Source organism: Lycium ferocissimum, chromosome 1 (genome assembly GCF_029784015.1).
Source record: "Lycium ferocissimum isolate CSIRO_LF1 chromosome 1, AGI_CSIRO_Lferr_CH_V1, whole genome shotgun sequence".
Classification (NCBI taxonomy): Eukaryota; Viridiplantae; Streptophyta; class Magnoliopsida; order Solanales; family Solanaceae; genus Lycium; species Lycium ferocissimum.
The window spans coordinates 19,736,772-19,754,693 of record NC_081342.1 but is presented as its reverse complement, the minus strand read 5'-3'; the positions used below and the strand labels follow the sequence as shown (position 1 = coordinate 19,754,693).

Here is a 17,922-nt window from a genome sequence, read left to right as displayed (position 1 = left end):
TAAGCATGGGTTGGGGGATGGATGGTCGTCCGTCCCAACTTAGATTTAAAAAAAAAAAAAAATTCTACTACTATAAAAGCACGAGTTTGAGCCGGATCGTCGTCAACATCATTCCAAGGGCATTTCGGTCATTTCACGTTTTGGTCTTCCATACTAATAATCAATCTTCTTGATTCTTCCTCTATAATCTGCATTTTATCTCATTTTCTCTGCCTCTTCGCAACATCCTTTATTGAGTATTTCTACTTTAACTTTATTGTTATTTATAGGTTTTGCTTCCAATTCGAGTTGTTACCGATTGTTAAGATAAATTATCACCGAAAAGAAAGAAAAAGTTTAGGTTTTTATCAACAAACAAAGCGCTTTATGGAACCAAGATTTTTAAAGCGTGAACGAAATCTCACATCCATTTTTTAGGATGACCGAAGAACCGAATCAGTCTATTTTTAGCAGACCACATTCATCTACCTTCATTTCGTTGTGTCCTGAGATAAGTAATCTGTTACGCTTTTTTCTGTGCAATAGTTGGGTCCTTTTTCGCTTTGATTTCGATTCTCTTATTGTCAATTTAAACTTCTAATTTTTGCAAGTTTCTGCAATTCGTTCGTGTTCGACTGTCTCTTCTTTTTTCCAGTTTGTATATTTCTAAAAGAGCCTTCATTTATTTGTGGTACTTTTTAATTTGTGCTTGAAATTCTGACAGGAAAGAGTAGTAATGCTAAATTTTGGGTAATATTACATGCTTAACAATCTATGGAGAAGAAAATGTACTCTGGGCAGGTGAAACGATTCGTACATAGGTGTAGAATCAAGGTGCATATTACAGAGGAATGACGATGATTTACGCGCATGCCATTGTCAAGGAACTAAGGGAGATGTAGGCGAGTGGGAGGACGAAGGAATACGAGTAGAGAATGTCACAGTCATTGCTCTTAATTTTTACTTCAGCAGTCGAATTTTATATGTTATCTCTTGAGGTATTAATATTCAAAATGCTCCTTTGATTTCCTCCAAACACACAATCTAATGGATGGCTTTGTTTTCTTGGTTTGCATCCTTTCTTCAACTTTGTTAGTCGCGATATATATTACTGATGCTTATGATGGTATGTTTTGCTTCATCTTCTCTGTTTCAACTTTCGCTTTATGTTGTGGTAATTGCAGGTTTGTGTGTGTGTTCGCATCTCGTACTTTGGCAAGTATCGCTCCTTTATTGGATTTCATTTTTTCCCCTTAGCTTCTTCGCATTGAGGAGACGTCGACTTCCCAAAAATGCATCGGCCTCTTTTGAATGACGCTTCAAGGTTTGTTTGATAAGTTGATCATTTCTGAGGTATCAGTCTCTTTGTTTAGAGTAATCTTATTGTTGTCATTTTTTCGTTGATAATGAATTTGCTTACTTTAAGGTCTTCGCAATCATATTTTGATACCCTCTCGAATTAAAAGGGAGAAATATTTCTACTTAATTTGATTGTTTACACAGAGATATTGTATAGCATATGTTCTGATTGGTTTCTGTTTGTTTATCTGAGGAGTTTCTGTTTGTCATGTGTTTGAAGCAGGATCATCGACATGTCTGCTTGCAGACAAATTATTTTTGTTCAAGGGTATTTTAGACTTTTCAGGGTAGACAAAAATGCAAAGTTTAACCCTAAGACTAGAGAGCCACCGCATTCAAAGTATTTCACCTCTGTATCTGGAGATTTCTCCATTCTACTGTATTTCCATCTCTGTCATACATACTGCTGCTCATCATCTTCATTTCTTTTTGCCCTTTATTTGGTCTCCTTTCAAACTGTCTCCATTTGGATAATTACGTGAGTTTTATCCACTTTTTCTTTGTAGAAGATTGTAGAATTTTTTGTATTCTTTGTTCATTCAATGTAGAAGATTGTTGGTAATGGGACTTGATTGGGTAATTTTTAGTGTTTTCATCCATTTGAACAGTTTACGCATCCATTTCTTTGCAGGGTAGTCCGTTAACCTGCAAAGATTGGTGTTCTCACTTGAGTCATCTCCTCCCAGCAGCTTTCGATGTATCTCCTTCTCTCATCAGATACAATAGAATTAGACTCAGTCCGCATTTTGATACTGTGCTTCCTCGGGTGTTTTGTCGCAATTTTACAAAGTATTGTTGTAGTTCTATTTTCCTTTCCTTCTATTTCTGGTTCTTTCATAGATGGGTCGCTGCCTTGAATTTACTTTTATTTGCATGAGTGTAGTTGCTCTTTCATTCGTTTCATAATTAATTTCAGGAGGAGTAAAAATTAATTTTATCCTCAATTTAATTGGAATTGCAGAAAACAGATTACTCTTGCTGTGGTCTCCGCAGCAGGCTTGGTTTTCCGGGTGAAGGCATACTCATCTTATGCCAAAGCTTCAATTATGGCAAGGTAATAATTGTTGAATCTTCTGAAACATTCTTATTCTCATTCTTTCTGCTTAAATCTTTTATTCTTTTAGCTTTCTGAGTAATTGAAGTGGTACTTAGTTCTTTAGTTCTTAGTTCTCATTCTTTCTGCTTAAATCTTTTGTTCTTTTAGCTTTCTGAGTAATTGAAGTGATATTTAGTTCTTTAGTTCTTAGTTCTAGGTTGTACAATCATATTGGTGATTAATTGATTACTATCTTTCAGTTTCCTACTTCATCACTTCCTCTTATGACTGTCTAGGCCAAGTAAGCGCTCAGACTGATTTTTTCAGGGTAAGCAATGTTGAATATGAATCTACGTTTGAAAAGTGCACTTGCAAAAGCTGTTATATGGTTTGCTTCTATCTGTCCATTCTTATTCTTAGGTGCTTACTAGAGGTTTATGTAGTTTTCCGCTCTAAGGTTCTCCTTATACCAAGTTTTGGGGATATACCTGCCATTGTCAAAGTCATTTTCACAGGTGATTTGGCTGTGCTTCTTAGCTCAATGAAGTCAGGTTGTTTATTCAGTCGCTGCACAATATTTAGAATGTGCTAAAAGATATATAGCGTCTGTGCTATGCTTAAGAAAAGGACTGCATTAGTATTCCCTATGATCAAGTTTTATTAGCAATTTAGTTTTATCCAAAGCCCAAAAAAGGTTTGTGTCATTATAGATCCAAACACTTCCCCCAGCCAGGCAAAAGGGTTAGCCTGAAGTGGTGGTTTAGCCAAAGGGGGAACATGCAACGGTTGATCTTGGTCTGTTTTGGTTGGTTTAGTCAACTAGACTTTAAATTCGTGGTCTTATAACATAATCGTCTGAACTTTGGGAATCATAGTGATGATTCGGCTGCCTACCACCAGCTTCTTAGCTCAATAAAGTCAGGTTATGGCCTGCACAATATTTACAATGTACCAAAAGATATATCGTCTGAGCTAGTCTTATGAAAAGAACTGTATTAATATTTTTATGATCAAGTTTTACTACTAGCATTTTAGTTTAGTAGTCTAATATTGTGGGAAGAAAATCTATCGTATCTACTTAAGAAACTAACATGGTTTCTATTGCTATATGTTTTCTTTTTCGTTGTTTAGCAGTTTCATATTTTTTGTGTAATGGTGTTGGAAAAATTTATTTTTGTCTGATACATTTCAATTTATCTTCTCAGGGTGAACCAAGTTTTCATCTATTTGGATTCATAATGTGTGTCGGTGCACACTTTGCAAGAGCACTCAAGTCGGTTGCTTCGGGGGATTTTCTTGTCCTCCAAAGGGTAATTCTTGATAGATCTCTGTGTTTTATATATATGAGTGAATCTCTAGCCAAGTTTTGCTTTTTGTTGAATGCTGAAATGTTTAATTTTGAATAAAGGGAGAAGCTGAATTCCATGAACCTTCTACTCTATATGGCTCCTATAGCGATTGTATTTCTATTACCAAAACACTTTTAATGGAAGAAAATGTAGTTGGCATCACATTGACACTTGCAAGAGACGATAGTAGAATCATCTGGCTTTTGCTATTCAATTCTGCTCTAGCATATTTTGTAAATCTGACCAATTTTCTGGTGACAAAACACAGGTAATATACATTTGATAATGGAATAATGATCAGAAGTATATGCTCTCAATGACAATTTTTTTTTATAGTTTTGGGACTTCCATATTCACGATATGCTGCTAAAGATATCCCAATCGTCAAGAGCATAATACAGGTGCAATTCAATCTCTTCCTTCATGTCACTTGATACTATAGAAACTTATTTTACATTGATGTATGTGTATAGTTAATCGTATCTTCATCCTAATATCAAGGTGCTATATGTATAGTCTTTTAGAGTGTATGGAAAGATAACTTCTTCCTTCTTTGTTTTTCTTTTTTTTTTTTAAAAAAAAAAAAAATCATTTATAAGGTAGGAGAAATATTCTTCATCGTGTTTTTACGAATTCGGATTTGGCTTTAGCTTATTAAGTTGCAGCATCAAATAAATGGCTGTGCTCTTTGAAATTTTTGGGGATATACCTGCCATTGTCAAAGTCATTTTCACATTGAACTTGTTAGTTTCACTAGAAATCGGTCCAACTATTCGCCAGTAATTTACATGACTATTTGCATTGAAGGGTGTAAATTTTTTGTTGCAGATGGGTTAAAGGAATTATGCAGATACGTAGGGCTGTACAGGGCAAACCGATAAACCGCACCAAACCGACAAACCGAACCAAACCAGAAAAAAAACCCGACTAGTGGTTTGGTTCGGTTTGGTTTGGTGTTCGGAAAAAAAACCCGACCATTATAGGGTTGGTTTGGTTTTAACTAAAAAAAGTCAACCCGAACCCAAACCAACCCGATTATAGATATACTACTTTTAAATTATGTTATACATAAAAATATTTATGAAAATGTAATTTATAAATATTTTCTTAATTTTTTTTATAATTTTTGTTTTCTTTCTTACATTTAGATTTGGACTTAAAGAAGCCCATCTAAATAATATACAAAAAAAAAAGGGCAATTCGCATATTTGGGGTGGTCTTTAAATTTTGCCCTTCATATTTGAAATCTTTAAATTTTGCCCTTCGCTAAATCCCATAGGTTTCAGGTTCGAACCCCCACACAAATCAAAATTTTAAAAAAAATTCGCAAGGCAAAGTTTAAATTTCGCTATGCCCCCATCGGCATACGTGAAGGAATTAGCAAAGTTATGCTTGGACCCGGCATACTTATGCCTTGTAAATGGAGACTTGACATAAGTATGCCGGTTCCGGCATAACTTTGGTAATTCCTTCATAAGTGCATAAAAGTTTGCCCGTTAAAAGTATGCCCCATCGGCATAAACTTGTTAAGGATTTACCAAACTTATGCCGATGGGGGCATACTTATGCCTTATGGGCAAACTTTGCCTTGAAGCATATATATGTATTTTTCAAGCATATATACCAAAGTTACATGGAAAAGTATTATGCTACAACCAAATGTCCATCCCGATACAAATTCACACTTTGGGGCAATACAAGGTAGATTAGCAAGTTGATAGACTTCGTAAATATTTTCCCATCTTCTCATGTAATGGCGACTCCAAGAAATATTTTCCCATCTTTATTTTGAATGCTCCATCACAAAAGGATTGTGGTACAGTTTGTTGGTATGGTACGGGGTACACTAGAAGAATAGGGGGTGGCAAGATGAAATCACGTGGATCTCACACATTGCTAGACACAAATCAACCACCGCTCCATTACTTGCCGCATTTTGGTATGCTAGTGGCATTGGTTTGGAGAGAAAGGAACCTACTCGATTTCAAAATACTCGGTTTCTTCTGATAGACTCTCGCAGAGATTGCACAACATATTCACATCCAAGGCAGAACAACTTCAAATGGCGAGAGCTCTTCTGCTATGAATTGCTATCCCTAGCTAAGTGTAGTTGATTAAAACTGGCTGTTGTTTTTTTAATGTAATAGTTGCTCCTAGTTTGACTTATACAAGTTAGTGAGTAGGAATTTTACCATGTAGAATAAAATAGACTTTCATCCAAAAAAAAAAAGTTTGCCTTATAAGGCAAAGTTTAAATTTTATATGCCCCCTCCGGCAGACTTTTAGTTATGTTTAACTAAAAGTTACATTAGAGGGGCAAACTTTGCCTGTGAGGGCGGACTTTTAGTTATGCCGGATCCGGTGTTAAATGGATAGTTATATATATGTATAAGTTAAGAGTTATCCAAAATATATGACTGGGAATTATCATTCCCTTCCAGAGGATTGTACTGAGTCACTATCTTATTAATATTACAGACCAGAGTTTGTCTTTTAATTCTGCCTTGAGGGGCAGAATTTGGTAAAGAGGAATATGTTTTGGTTGTTGTAAATGTCCTGACTTCTGAATATCTTTATCCAAAGATTATATGGGTGTTAATTAACTTCTCTTGCTGATTCCATTTATCGGGTCTCTATTCCAGGCTCTTTTTATGACTTTTGTCGTGATGTATATTCTTTGAGAGGTTTTAGCAGAGTATGTTGTATGAGGATTATGAGATAGGTTGAGAGAATGTTCCTTGCTATGCATCACCTTGCTCGTTCGCTCTAGATCATGGTACACTAGGGGTTGATTCAGTTGTAATAATTACAGTCTGCTAAAAGTACGCACAAGGCAAAGTACGCCCTCGGCGGACTTTTAGTTATGTTTAACTAAAAAGTCCGCCGGAGGGACCTTTGAGGGCGTACTTTTAGTTATGCCGGATCCGGTGTTAAATGGATAGTTATATATATGTATAAGTTAAGAGTTATCCAAAATATATGATCGGGAATTATCATTCCTTCCGGAGAGGATTGTCTTAGTCACTATCTTATTAATATTACAGACCAGAGTTTGTCTTTTAATTCTGCCGTGAGGGGCAGTAATTTGGTAAAGAGGAATATGTTTTGGTTGTTGTAAATGTCCGGCTTCTGAATATCTTTATCCAAAGATTATATGGGTGTTAATTAACTTCTCTGCTGATTCCATTTACTGGGTCTCTATTCCAGGCTCTTTTTTATGACTTTTGTCGTGATGTATATTCTTTGAGAGGTTTTAGCAGAGTATGTTGTATGAGGATTATGAGATAGGTTGAGAGAATGTTCCTTGCTATGCATCACCTTGCTCGTTCGCTCTAGATCATGGTACACTGGGGTTGATTCGGTTGTAATAATTACGGTCTAAAAGTCCGCCCTCAAGCAAAGTCTTTACTCCGGCGTACTTTTAGTTAAACATAACTAAAAGTCCGCCGGAGGGGTATATAAAATTTAAACTTTGCCTTATAAGGCAAACTTTTTTTTTTTTGGTTGAAAGTCTATTTTATTCCATCCAAAAAACTTGTACAACACAAAGTCAGTTGGACCTTCAACCGTACATGGTAAAATTCCTACTCACTAACTTGTATAAGTCAAACTAGGAGCAACTATTACATTAAAAAAACAACGGTACCGAGTTTTAATCAACTACACTTAGCTAGGGATAGCAATTCATAGCGCAAGAGCTCTGCCATTTGAAGTTGTTCCTGCCTTGGATGTGAATGTGTTGAGCAATCTCCCTGCAGTCTATCGGAAGAAAGCTGAGTATTTTGAAATCGAGTAGGTTCCTTTCTCTCCAAACCAATGCCACTAGCATACCAAAAATGCGGAAGTAATGGAGCAAAGGCACGATTTGTGTCTAGCAATGTGTGAGATCCATGTGATTTCATCTTGCCACCCCCCCTATTCTTCTAGTGTACCCCGGCCATACCAACAATCGTACACAATCCTTTTGTGATGGAGCATTCAAAATAAAGATGGGAAAATATTTCTTGGGTCTGCCCACAGAAGATGGGAAAATATTTCTGAAGTCTATCAACAAGGTTGCTAATCTACCTTGTATTGCCAGCCAAAGTGTGAATTTGTATCTGGGATGGACATTTGGTTGTAGCATAATACTTTTCCATGTAACTTTGGTATATATGCTTGAAAAAATACATATATATGCTTCAAGGCAAAGTTTGCCCATAAGGCATAAGTATGCCCCCATCGGCATAAGTTTGGTAAATCCTTAACAAGTTTATGCCGATGGGGGCATACTTTTAATGGGCAAACTTTTATGCACTTATGAAGGAATTATCAAAGTTATGCCGGAACCGGCATACTTATGTCAAGTCTGCCCATAAGGCATAAGTATGCCGGGTACGGCATAACTTTGCTAATTCCTTCACAACTGTATGCCGATGGGGGCATAGCGAAATTTAAACTTTGCCTTGCGAATTTTTTTTTAAAATTTTGACTGTGTGGGGGTTCGAACCTGAAACCTATGGGATTTAGCGAAGGGCAAAATTTAAAGATTTCAAATATGAAGGGCAAAATTTAAAGACCACCCCAAAAGAAGGGCAATTCTGCCCAATGAACACATCAGAAGCCCAAAAGCCCCAATCCCCAATTCGGCTACACAAGTACACAACCCTTCTCCCAAAATCAGATATTCAGATCCCTCTTTTCCTCTCAAATCCCTTTCTCATTTCACAAACTTCATCTTCTCATTTTCTCATTTCAGATCCCTCTTTTGCTTTCCTCTCAAATCAGCAACCCTACTACAAGACTCAACTTTACACTGTAAGCCTCTTGACTAGTACTTATTTTATTGGTTTGAACTTAGCAGGGATTGAACCCTTGACGTGTTAATCGACAACGAGAAACATTTTTTATTTTAAGACCATTTGCACTCGAGCCTTACATGGAGACTTGGAGAGGGTCGCATCTTCTGTCTATTAATTATGCTAAAGTGGTCATGAGTTTCATTAGTTAATGTAACAAACAGAAACTCAATTCAGTTTTTTAGTGCAAAGATGTTAATTTATTAATTTATCTGAATGGAGTGAGATTAGTGATGTTTACTTAATTATGAGCTTCTTGTGTGCAATTAATTAGAACCCTATATTTGGAGCCCGGAGGGGGGGGGGGGTTTGCCTAGATTTGGCTTTTTCTAACTACAGTTTCAAGTAGCCATGTCTTTAGTAAGCCTCTTGTTTTTCCTAATTAGCTTTAACGTTTTACAAATTTATTTATATTGCTATCAATTTGTTGATTTATTACAAATTACAACTTTTTTATTATATACAGAAATTGTCTTTGGCGATGGAAGCTACAACTTCTGGAACTAAATCGCTAGTGATTGACAACAACCCTCCGATTGTGCCAACAGAATCTCAACAACAACAAGGTAAGAACATTCCTCATCGACGCACTCCTCCTAAAAAAGCAAAAAAGAACAACTCCTAAAGAACCTTCTAAATCTGGGAATAGTGGTAGAGAGACTTCCGAGATTTGGGATCACTTCTCCAAATTTAAAGCTAAAGGAGGTAAAATTAGGGCGAAATGCAATTACTGTCCAAAAACGTTTGCTGCCGAAAGCAAGAATGGGACTACTACATTATGGTCACATCTAACTGGTAAATGTAACAAATCTCCCTTTAGAATCGTTGATAAGAGACAAACAACATTAAAACCTATTAAAGAAGGGTGGACAGAAGGGCTTTCGGGTTCTAATGAAAGGGTAGTGTATAATGCGTATGAAATTAGGAGGGCCATTGCGGAATTTGTAATTATTGATGAGCAGCCATTTAGAGTTGTAGAGGAGAAGGCTTTAGGAAATTGATGGCTAAAACCTTACCAAATTTTGAACTACCTTCTCGTGTTACTTGTTGCAAGGCATTGCTTGAGGATTTATCAAGAAGAGAAAGATAAGCTTAAATATCTTATCAAGGACCAACGTGTTTGCCTTACTAGTGACACGTGGACATCACTCCAAAATTTGAGTTATATGGTTGTCACCGCACATGGATTGATGACCGATGGAATTTAAAAAAGAAAATTCTGAACTTTTTTCCAACACCAGATCACAAAGGCGAGACTATTGCTAAGGGAATTGAGGAATGTTTATTGAGTTGGGGCATTGATAAATTGTTTACGTAACCTTAGACAATGCGATCGCTAACGATCATGCCATTAAGCATTTGAAGGTGCTAATGGATGATTGGAATGGGGTAATACTTGGAAATGAATTTTTACATGTTAGGTGTAGTGCTCACATATTGAACTTGATTGTAAAAGAAGGGTTAGATGAACAAATTGAACCCATTTCTCGTGTAAGGAATGCGGTAAAATATGTTAGATCTTCTCCTTCAAGGTTTGCTTCTTTTAAGTCATTTGTTGAAAAAACTAAGATAGACACTCATGGTCTTGTGAGTCTTGACGTTGAAACTAGATGGAACTCGACATATACAATGTTAAATACGCCTATAAAATTTGAAAAAGCCTTTACAAGAATGTATCTGGATGACCATAAATACCAAAAGTATTGTCGAGAAATAAGTGCATTAGGAGGAAATCCATCAGCAAATGACCGGAAGAATGTGAGAGCTTTTGTCAAGTTTCTTGATCTTTTCTACCCATCACTTTAAAATTTTCGTGGACTTTGTATGTTACTTCCAACCGTTTCTTCCGTGAATTTTTCACTCTTCGAAGTTCTATTAAAAAATATTCTACATGCGAAGATCTTATTTTGGTTGATATGGCAGACAGGATGAAAAGTAAATTTGAGAAATATTGGGGAAATTTTGAGGATATGAATATGTTATTGCTTGTTGCTGTTGTGTTAGATCCCAGATATAAGATGAAGTATGTGAACTTCACTCTTTCCAAAGCATATGGTTCATTGTTGGGAAGATTAAAGTCGAAGATGTGGCAAGTGTTTTAACGCGTTTGTATGATTCTTACAATAACTCTGTCGTTGATGCTTCTTCTAATGACAATATTGGAGGTGATACTAGCATGAGTGAAACCGATGATTTGTTAGAAACTGAATGGGAGAAACATTTGGCAAACGAGGGAAATATTGCAAAAAAAAACTGATCTTCAGATATACTTGATGGATGATGTGGTGAAGAATAAAGATTTTGATATCTTGTCTTGGTGGAAAGTTTCGTCTAGTAAATATCCAGTTGTTTCAAAAATTGCGAGAGATGTTCTTTCTATTCCTATTTCCACGGTTGCATACGAGTCGACATTTAGTACGTGGTCGAATTCTTGATTCTTACCGGAGTTCTTTATCGCCAAAAACAGTAGAAGCTCTAATTTGTACTCAACAATGGCTACGATCACCTTCTAAAGAATACAATTTTCACGACAGTTTGGAAGAAGTCCAGAACATTGAGCAAGTTGATGAAGGTATTGTCAAATAGCATCTGATGAATATTTGCATGCATGACCCTATTTTTTTATCCTGCTCAATGGTACTTATGAATCGCTATGAAATAGACATGCAATTCGCTTTGGCTTCCTTCTTCCATGCGAGAAAACCGAATTGCACCAATATTCCAATACCATATAATACTTGTTTAAAAAGTGGATATTTGAGAAAATCATCAAGGATCGCGTAGTAAGCGAGTAAGCAAAAAATATTTGGAATCTATGCCTAAATGCATATATGGTTTCTTTTACTTATTTCTCAAAGAGCTGTTGGTTTTCTTTTATGAATGGAGAAAGAAATCATGGACATATAGCATTGATTAGCCAGTTTTCTTTTACTTATTAATTTATTCTTTTTTCTTGCAGAGTATGGAGACTCACCTTTGAGCATTGATTAGCCAGTTTCGTTCACGATGCACTATCTGTGTGAGAATTGGTATGTTAATTACATAGTGTATATTTCGTGTATATCAATAAGTTGTCACCCCTGTACTCTGCAGCTGCAAACCTCTTGGATTTCTGCACTTATTTCTCTGCTGTGTTTTACTGATATTGTTTTCTAGCTGGTGCAATTTTTTTCTCTGCTGGTTTTACTGATATTGTTTTCTGCACAGTTATTTCTCTGCTGTGTTTTACTGATATTGTTTTCTAGCTGGTGCAATTGTTTTCTCTTCGGTTTTATCGATATTATTTTTCGCAGTATAAGTGCGTAAATCCAAGAGTTTTGCAATCGCTGATTTTCCGGCATTAGAAATTTGTACGAAATATAAATGATTTATCTTGTTTTAGAATTGGCATAGAAGTGTAGAGAACTAAACAATTACAGTTTCTGGATCATGTTGGACTTTAAATTGGATTTTGAACTTTAAGAAAAAGTTTATCATGACCTATAGTTTAGAATTTAGCTGTTTGTTTACTTCATTTAAAGGCTTACTAGCAAAAGGACATTGGAGGTTGACTACGGATTTAGTGCTCAATTTAGATCTTTTCTTGGTTGCCTTAGTATCTTTTCTAGATTCGAGCTTTTCTTCACCGAATTACACTTCATTATTAGGCAATGCACATGCTTCCTTTCGATCTCTTCAATTGTCAAATTTTACGATTGGAGGAGTGATTTGGATTTTTGCCCAATCTTCAAGATGCGGTGATTTGGATTTTTGCCCAATCTTCAAGTCTGCAAAGTGATTCCTTTCGCCTCTTTGTAGTATATTGCACCGATTTGGATTTTGTTTTTGCTACATCCGACATTTTACGGCCATTTGACATTTTAGTTATATTATGAAGTTAAAACTTCAAACGTTGTTTTGCCTCCATCTTATATGTTGATATTTTGTACTAGAACTCTTTTTAAGAAGCATCGTTCGTGCTTTTCATTAGATACTATGAAAAACCCGAGAAACCCGAAAAAACCCGAAAAACCCGAGAAAAATTGATATCGAAAAACCCGACTTTTATTGGTTTGGTTTGGTTTATAGATTTAATAACCCGACACAAATGGTTTGGTTTGGTTTGTAAAAAATCCGAACCAACCCGGTCCATGTACACCCCTACAGATACGTATGGACAGAGGAAACTGTTTTTTGGAATAAGGTCCCATTTTTGGGTGGACAGGCACATCTACCAGATTTTGGTTTCTTTAAATGAAGTTTGAAGTACGTTTTGCACCACAGTGTACCACTTAAGGAGTGTAGTTACTTGATTAAGTTCCTCTTCAATGTTCCTAAAGGAAATTTACATTTATAGCTTGATCATGTCTGATTGCAACATCATTCAAGACTAGCAAAATTCGTAGTTTCTTTTTTGTCCATTCAAGATCAATAAGTTCATAATTTCCATTCGTCCATGTCGGTAATTTTGATCCAAAAATGTAAAAAGTACTCGAGTCACATGTTGGGCCCGTGCTAGCACGGGCATCAGGTATCTAGTATATATATATATATGTAGTTCATGAAAAATTTATCATTTTAGTCCGAAACATTAAAAGTAATCGTGCAAGTGAAAAAATTCATTATGTTTAATTAGCATGAGCTGTATAAAAATGTAGAAAATAGGAGACATAACCAAATTTTATATGATGGGAAGAAAGGATAATTTTTTCTCTCTCCTCTCAATAATCAAAATGAAACTCACGTGAGCTGTATAAAAATAAAATTGTGTTGTAAGGAAAGTAAGAAAAATGTATACTTTGAGGGAAATGGTAGTTTTTGCTTCCCTCATGTAAGTAACGTAGTTTGTTAAACTTAACATATTTTTTTACTTATACTTTACTTTTAAGGTTTAGGACAAAAAAGATCATTTTTTTTATACACTAAGGACTATTTTAGTTATGTGGTATATATGAAGGACTAAAATGATCACTTTTTTTATACATTAAGAACTATTTCGGTTACGTGGTATATATGAAGGACTAAAATGATTACATTTTTCATACATTAAAGATTATTTTACGCTACGCGGTACATATAAAGGACTAAAATAGTCCAACCTCTATATATAAATAACCATTTTGATCATTATCTCGAAAAGTATGTACTAGAATTTGCACTAGTTTCACTTTATTTAAAATCTAGCCAATGTATCTAAACTTCAGCCTGGAGAGGACTAACTTCATACCAGCGCTTGAAGTTTTCTTCTTCCTTCGGATTGTTATAGCAACTTCAAATCACTTAAAATTGGAAAAAGTGGTGAACCAGGGATATCGCAAGAACGGTATGTATCAATGCAAACATATGAATACATATTTTTACAAATTGATTGTTTCTCTACAATGTTTAATGCAACCAAACATGCCTATGTAATTCATTAGAATAATGATTTAAAACTAAATTTAAACAAACAAAACTGTCATTTTCTCTGCATTAAACTGCCACAGCATGTTAAAGCTTGAACTTCAGAGTTCATTCGGGTCCAGAGTTCGAACTATCATTAAACTTCAAATTGAAATAACTAATCTTTGAAACCTTTATATTTTAATCGGAAAAGGGTCAAATATACCCCTGAACTATTAGAAAAGGGTTAAATATACCCCTCGTTATACTTTGGGTCCATATATACCCTTACCGTTATACTTTGGGTTCAAATATACCCCTCTGTTATACTTTGGGTCCAAATATACCCCTCCTCCCTTAAAATTGTCCATGGAGGACATAAAAAATGACATGGCAACTCGGTGAGGTGGACACCACATGACATGCCACCTCACCACCCCAGCCGATTCATGACTCTCTTCCCCTTCTTCCACCACTATCATCTCCTCCCCTCCACAACCTTTCCACCATTAGCACCACCATCTCCACCTTCATCAAAACTCTTCTGATTCTGAGAAGAACTGTCGAACTCAACATCCAAATATTGCACTTTAAGTTCTATATCAAAAATCAGTATTACGTAACATATTTTCTTTTCAAACCGAAATAAAATGGGAGATTCATCTTCTGTTGATACTAACATATCGTTGTTTGACATTTAGCCTATTTTAACTTAGGATCTTTGAAGCTGATTTGAAATATTTTGAAAAATACATTCAATTTTATTAATAAATACAAATTGGCTATTTGGTGAACAGTAATGTAACTTCCCTCTTTCATCTGCAATGTTGGTAGTATATTTGCTGGAAGAATATTTAGTTCATTTATCAGTAAGGCATCATATGATGAAGGTGGAGATGGTGATGTGGTGGTGCTAATGGTGGAAAGGTTGTGGAGGGGAGGAGATGATAGTGGTGGAAGAAGGGGAAGAGAGGGGTAAATAGGTTGGGGTGGTGAGGTGGCATGCCATGTGGTGTCCACCTCACCGAGTTGTCAATGCTATGTCATATTTTATGTCCTTCATGGACAGTTTTAACGAAGGAGGGGTATATTTGGACCCAAAGTATAACAGAGGGGTATATTTGAACCCAAAGTATAACGGTAAGGGTATACATGGACCCAAAGTATAACAAGGGGTATATTTAACCCTTTTCTAATAGTTCAGGGGTATATTTGACCCTTTTCTGAAATTTGTTTACAAAGATGGCTAAAATTTAAATATCTTGTAACTTTTGATTATATTTTAAATAGAGGTCCTTCAAAGGGCTATATTAAGTATCTCTAGAAAGATTTAGTGAAAAATATCGAAGTTTGAAATATTGCTGTTAATTCTTTTTATTGTTATGTGAATTATTTACAAATTTAAAAAGTATTAAACATTGCAAATCACAAATTTATAGTTAAACATAATCTATTTAGCTTCTTCGATGATACTTTTTCTCTTCCAATTTGATCGGCTCTATAATCATTTGGAAAATCAAACTTTTTTATATGTAATTCATAGTTTAAAAATAAATAATATACTTTTTATATAGCTTTTGGATCACTGGGTATGTTGTTATTGTTGTAACTTTTAGATATGTAAATTTAATTCTGAAAATGTTGAGAAATCGATTTTACACAAAAAATTAGATTTGTTCCTCTGTAATGTGAATATTGCCCTTCTTCTGTCACAGATATTGGCTACTTGGTGGTTTTTCTTTTTCTCTATTTTAAAATATAGAACCCACGAAATATAGTAAAATTACACCTATCTTCGCGTTGGCCTTTATCACATTGATAATGCTCAACTATTCCATGAAAAAAAAGCTAAGGCCTCATTTTTTTTAATTAAGATTAAAACAACTGAATATATATATTTAAATATTCAAATGTGCATTAAGATTTAGATGTATGAATCTGAATACACATCTGAATATTAAAATGTTGTATTATGATCTGAATAGGAAATAATTAAGATCCTTTGTTTTTAAAAAAAAATCTAAATGTGTAAAAAAATAATTAAAATTTAATAAAAGACTAAATTAATCTAATAGTATATCAACAAAATATTTTTAAGAAATTATATGACGATTTGTGGCGGTGATAGCTAGCGGTGACGGTTGTGGTTAGTACATAGTAGCTAGTTAACGATGGTGGTAGATGGTGGCTGACAGTAGTGGTTAACAGTGGTGGTTGATAGTGATAGTTAGTGGTGGTGGCTGATAGTTATTGTGAATGATAGTGACAATTGATAATGATGGCGATGATCATGATGATAGTTGTTGTGGTGATTGTGGTCGGTGGTGATAATTGTAAATGGTGGTTAATCGTGGTAATGGTTGGTTGCAAGGATTGACAATGTCGGTGATTGCGACTGAGGATGGTGGTAATTGATAATGGATGACAGTGACGAGTAGTGGAAAATGGTGGTAACAGTGAATAGATGAATTAATGAACTACCATAGTACCATCTTGCTGTAGAAATCTTTGGATTGACATCTTAATATCATTGAATTCGGTCAGAAATCTTAATCATTCAGATCTATAGGTCAGACCTATTAAGTGGTTGTAACAGGAAAAAAACATTTAATGATTAAGATTTAGACCTAAAAACAAAAAGACTTAATGATTGAGATCTGAATGATTAAGATTTAGACCTAAAAAACAAAAAGACTTAATGACTGAGATCTGAATGATTAAGATTCAGACCTTCATTAAGTGCAAACAAATGAGGCTTGATCGCAACAAATACAACCTTGTTTGAGTCCAAAAGTTGATCCCAATAGAGAGCAAACGAGTAGTTTCTAGTTGATTTCACTTGTGAATTACTTAAGTTGAACTATTAGAGGAATGCAAATTTTTTATCTGCACACGATATTTATATCAAGCCAATTGATACTTGACATGTGTTTTTATGTGGGTTTTTAGGACTTAAACATAATCAATTAACATATATACATTCATACCTCATTAAATCACTTAATTATAATAAATTTATGTAGTTTAGTATAGAAACCTGATACAATAATAAAATTACAATAGAACTTGCAGGTGATAAAGGCCTATGGTAATGAATCCTCCAATTATCAGTTTTAATTTTAAATTAACTCCTAGTGATGCATTTGATAAAATTTTATAAACGTTGGAATAAAGATTGATCGCTAGAATCTCCCGATACTAATAATATCGTTTTTGAATTATTTTCTACCCAAGATAACTCAATACCATATAAATTATCCAAACTAGGTTAAAACCATTGAAATATTCCAATGACAATCCAAAATCTTTTTCAAAATTTTGAGCTGGAAATGTCTAATAGGAATACTTTGTCATGTGTTCAGGTATTCAATTGAAACATGTCGTAGCTCGAGTATCTAAATAAAAGATACTGGCAAGTTTAAGGGGCGGTTGATGTATTCGGCCTATTTAAAATGTTTGTGAATCGCTCGAATATCAAATGGATCATGTCATATATAATGTGAAACATGCTATATATAAGATTGATATATTGACAACCCTTTAATCTTGCCAGTAAACTCATCTAGACACTCGAACTATGACATGTTCTAATTGAGCACCTCGAACACATGATAAACCGTTTCTATTAGACACTTTTGGCTCATACTTTGGAGAAGTTACTGTGTGTTCACAAACACATATTAAGTATATAAGTTAATTACATAAAATATTTCTCCACCTTTACTTGTACAAATCAGCCTCAATTGGAACATACATGAAGCTTTACAACTTATTGAGTTTAATGCATAAAATTAAATAAGGTGACATATTTTAAGTGACTAACTTATCTATGTAATTATCATTCGAGAACACATGCAAAAGCTTTTTCACAATTTTGAGTCGGAAGTGTCTATTAGGAGTACTTTATCATATACTTAGACATTCAGTCTGAACATGTCGTAATTAGACTATCTAAATAAATTTACTTGTAAGTTTAAGAGGTTGTCGATGTATCTGATAC

At 34.8% G+C, this 17,922-nt stretch overlaps 2 protein-coding genes and 1 long non-coding RNA gene across 23 annotated transcripts; 2 read left to right on the top strand and 1 right to left on the bottom strand.

Moving 5' to 3' along the window:
• The first annotated feature begins 67 nt into the window (after positions 1–67).
• On the top strand, positions 68–4,291 carry LOC132051641 (uncharacterized). Of its 21 annotated transcripts, none has more exons than XR_009413860.1 (7): positions 68–977; positions 1,164–1,303; positions 1,970–2,035; positions 2,300–2,392; positions 2,635–2,702; positions 3,580–3,684; positions 3,992–4,291. XR_009413860.1 is itself a non-coding variant. In XM_059442811.1 (6 exons), exons 2-6 carry the CDS (start codon positions 1,291–1,293, stop codon positions 4,004–4,006), a joined length of 321 nt encoding a protein of 106 aa, XP_059298794.1. In that variant the 5' UTR covers positions 68–977; positions 1,164–1,290; the 3' UTR covers positions 4,007–4,291. The 21 variants fall into 21 exon arrangements, 2 of the variants coding, with proteins under 2 accessions (XP_059298794.1, XP_059298786.1); XR_009413859.1 differs by having other exon boundaries at positions 1,164–1,332; XR_009413864.1 differs by lacking the exon at positions 1,970–2,035 and having other exon boundaries at positions 2,671–2,889.
• LOC132051702 (uncharacterized) lies at positions 4,010–12,824 on the bottom strand. The gene is made up of 2 exons (XR_009413865.1): positions 12,698–12,824; positions 4,010–4,136 (listed from the first exon to the last, which is right to left on the bottom strand). It is a non-coding gene; the product is annotated as an uncharacterized LOC132051702 (long non-coding RNA).
• LOC132060450 (uncharacterized) lies at positions 8,311–11,816 on the top strand. Its single transcript, XM_059453492.1, has 4 exons — positions 8,311–8,520; positions 9,028–9,127; positions 11,029–11,133; positions 11,521–11,816. The coding sequence occupies exons 1-4, from the start codon at positions 8,311–8,313 to the stop codon at positions 11,550–11,552; spliced, it is 447 nt and encodes a 148-aa protein (XP_059309475.1). The 3' UTR covers positions 11,553–11,816.
• Positions 12,825–17,922: the final 5,098 nt, after the last annotated feature.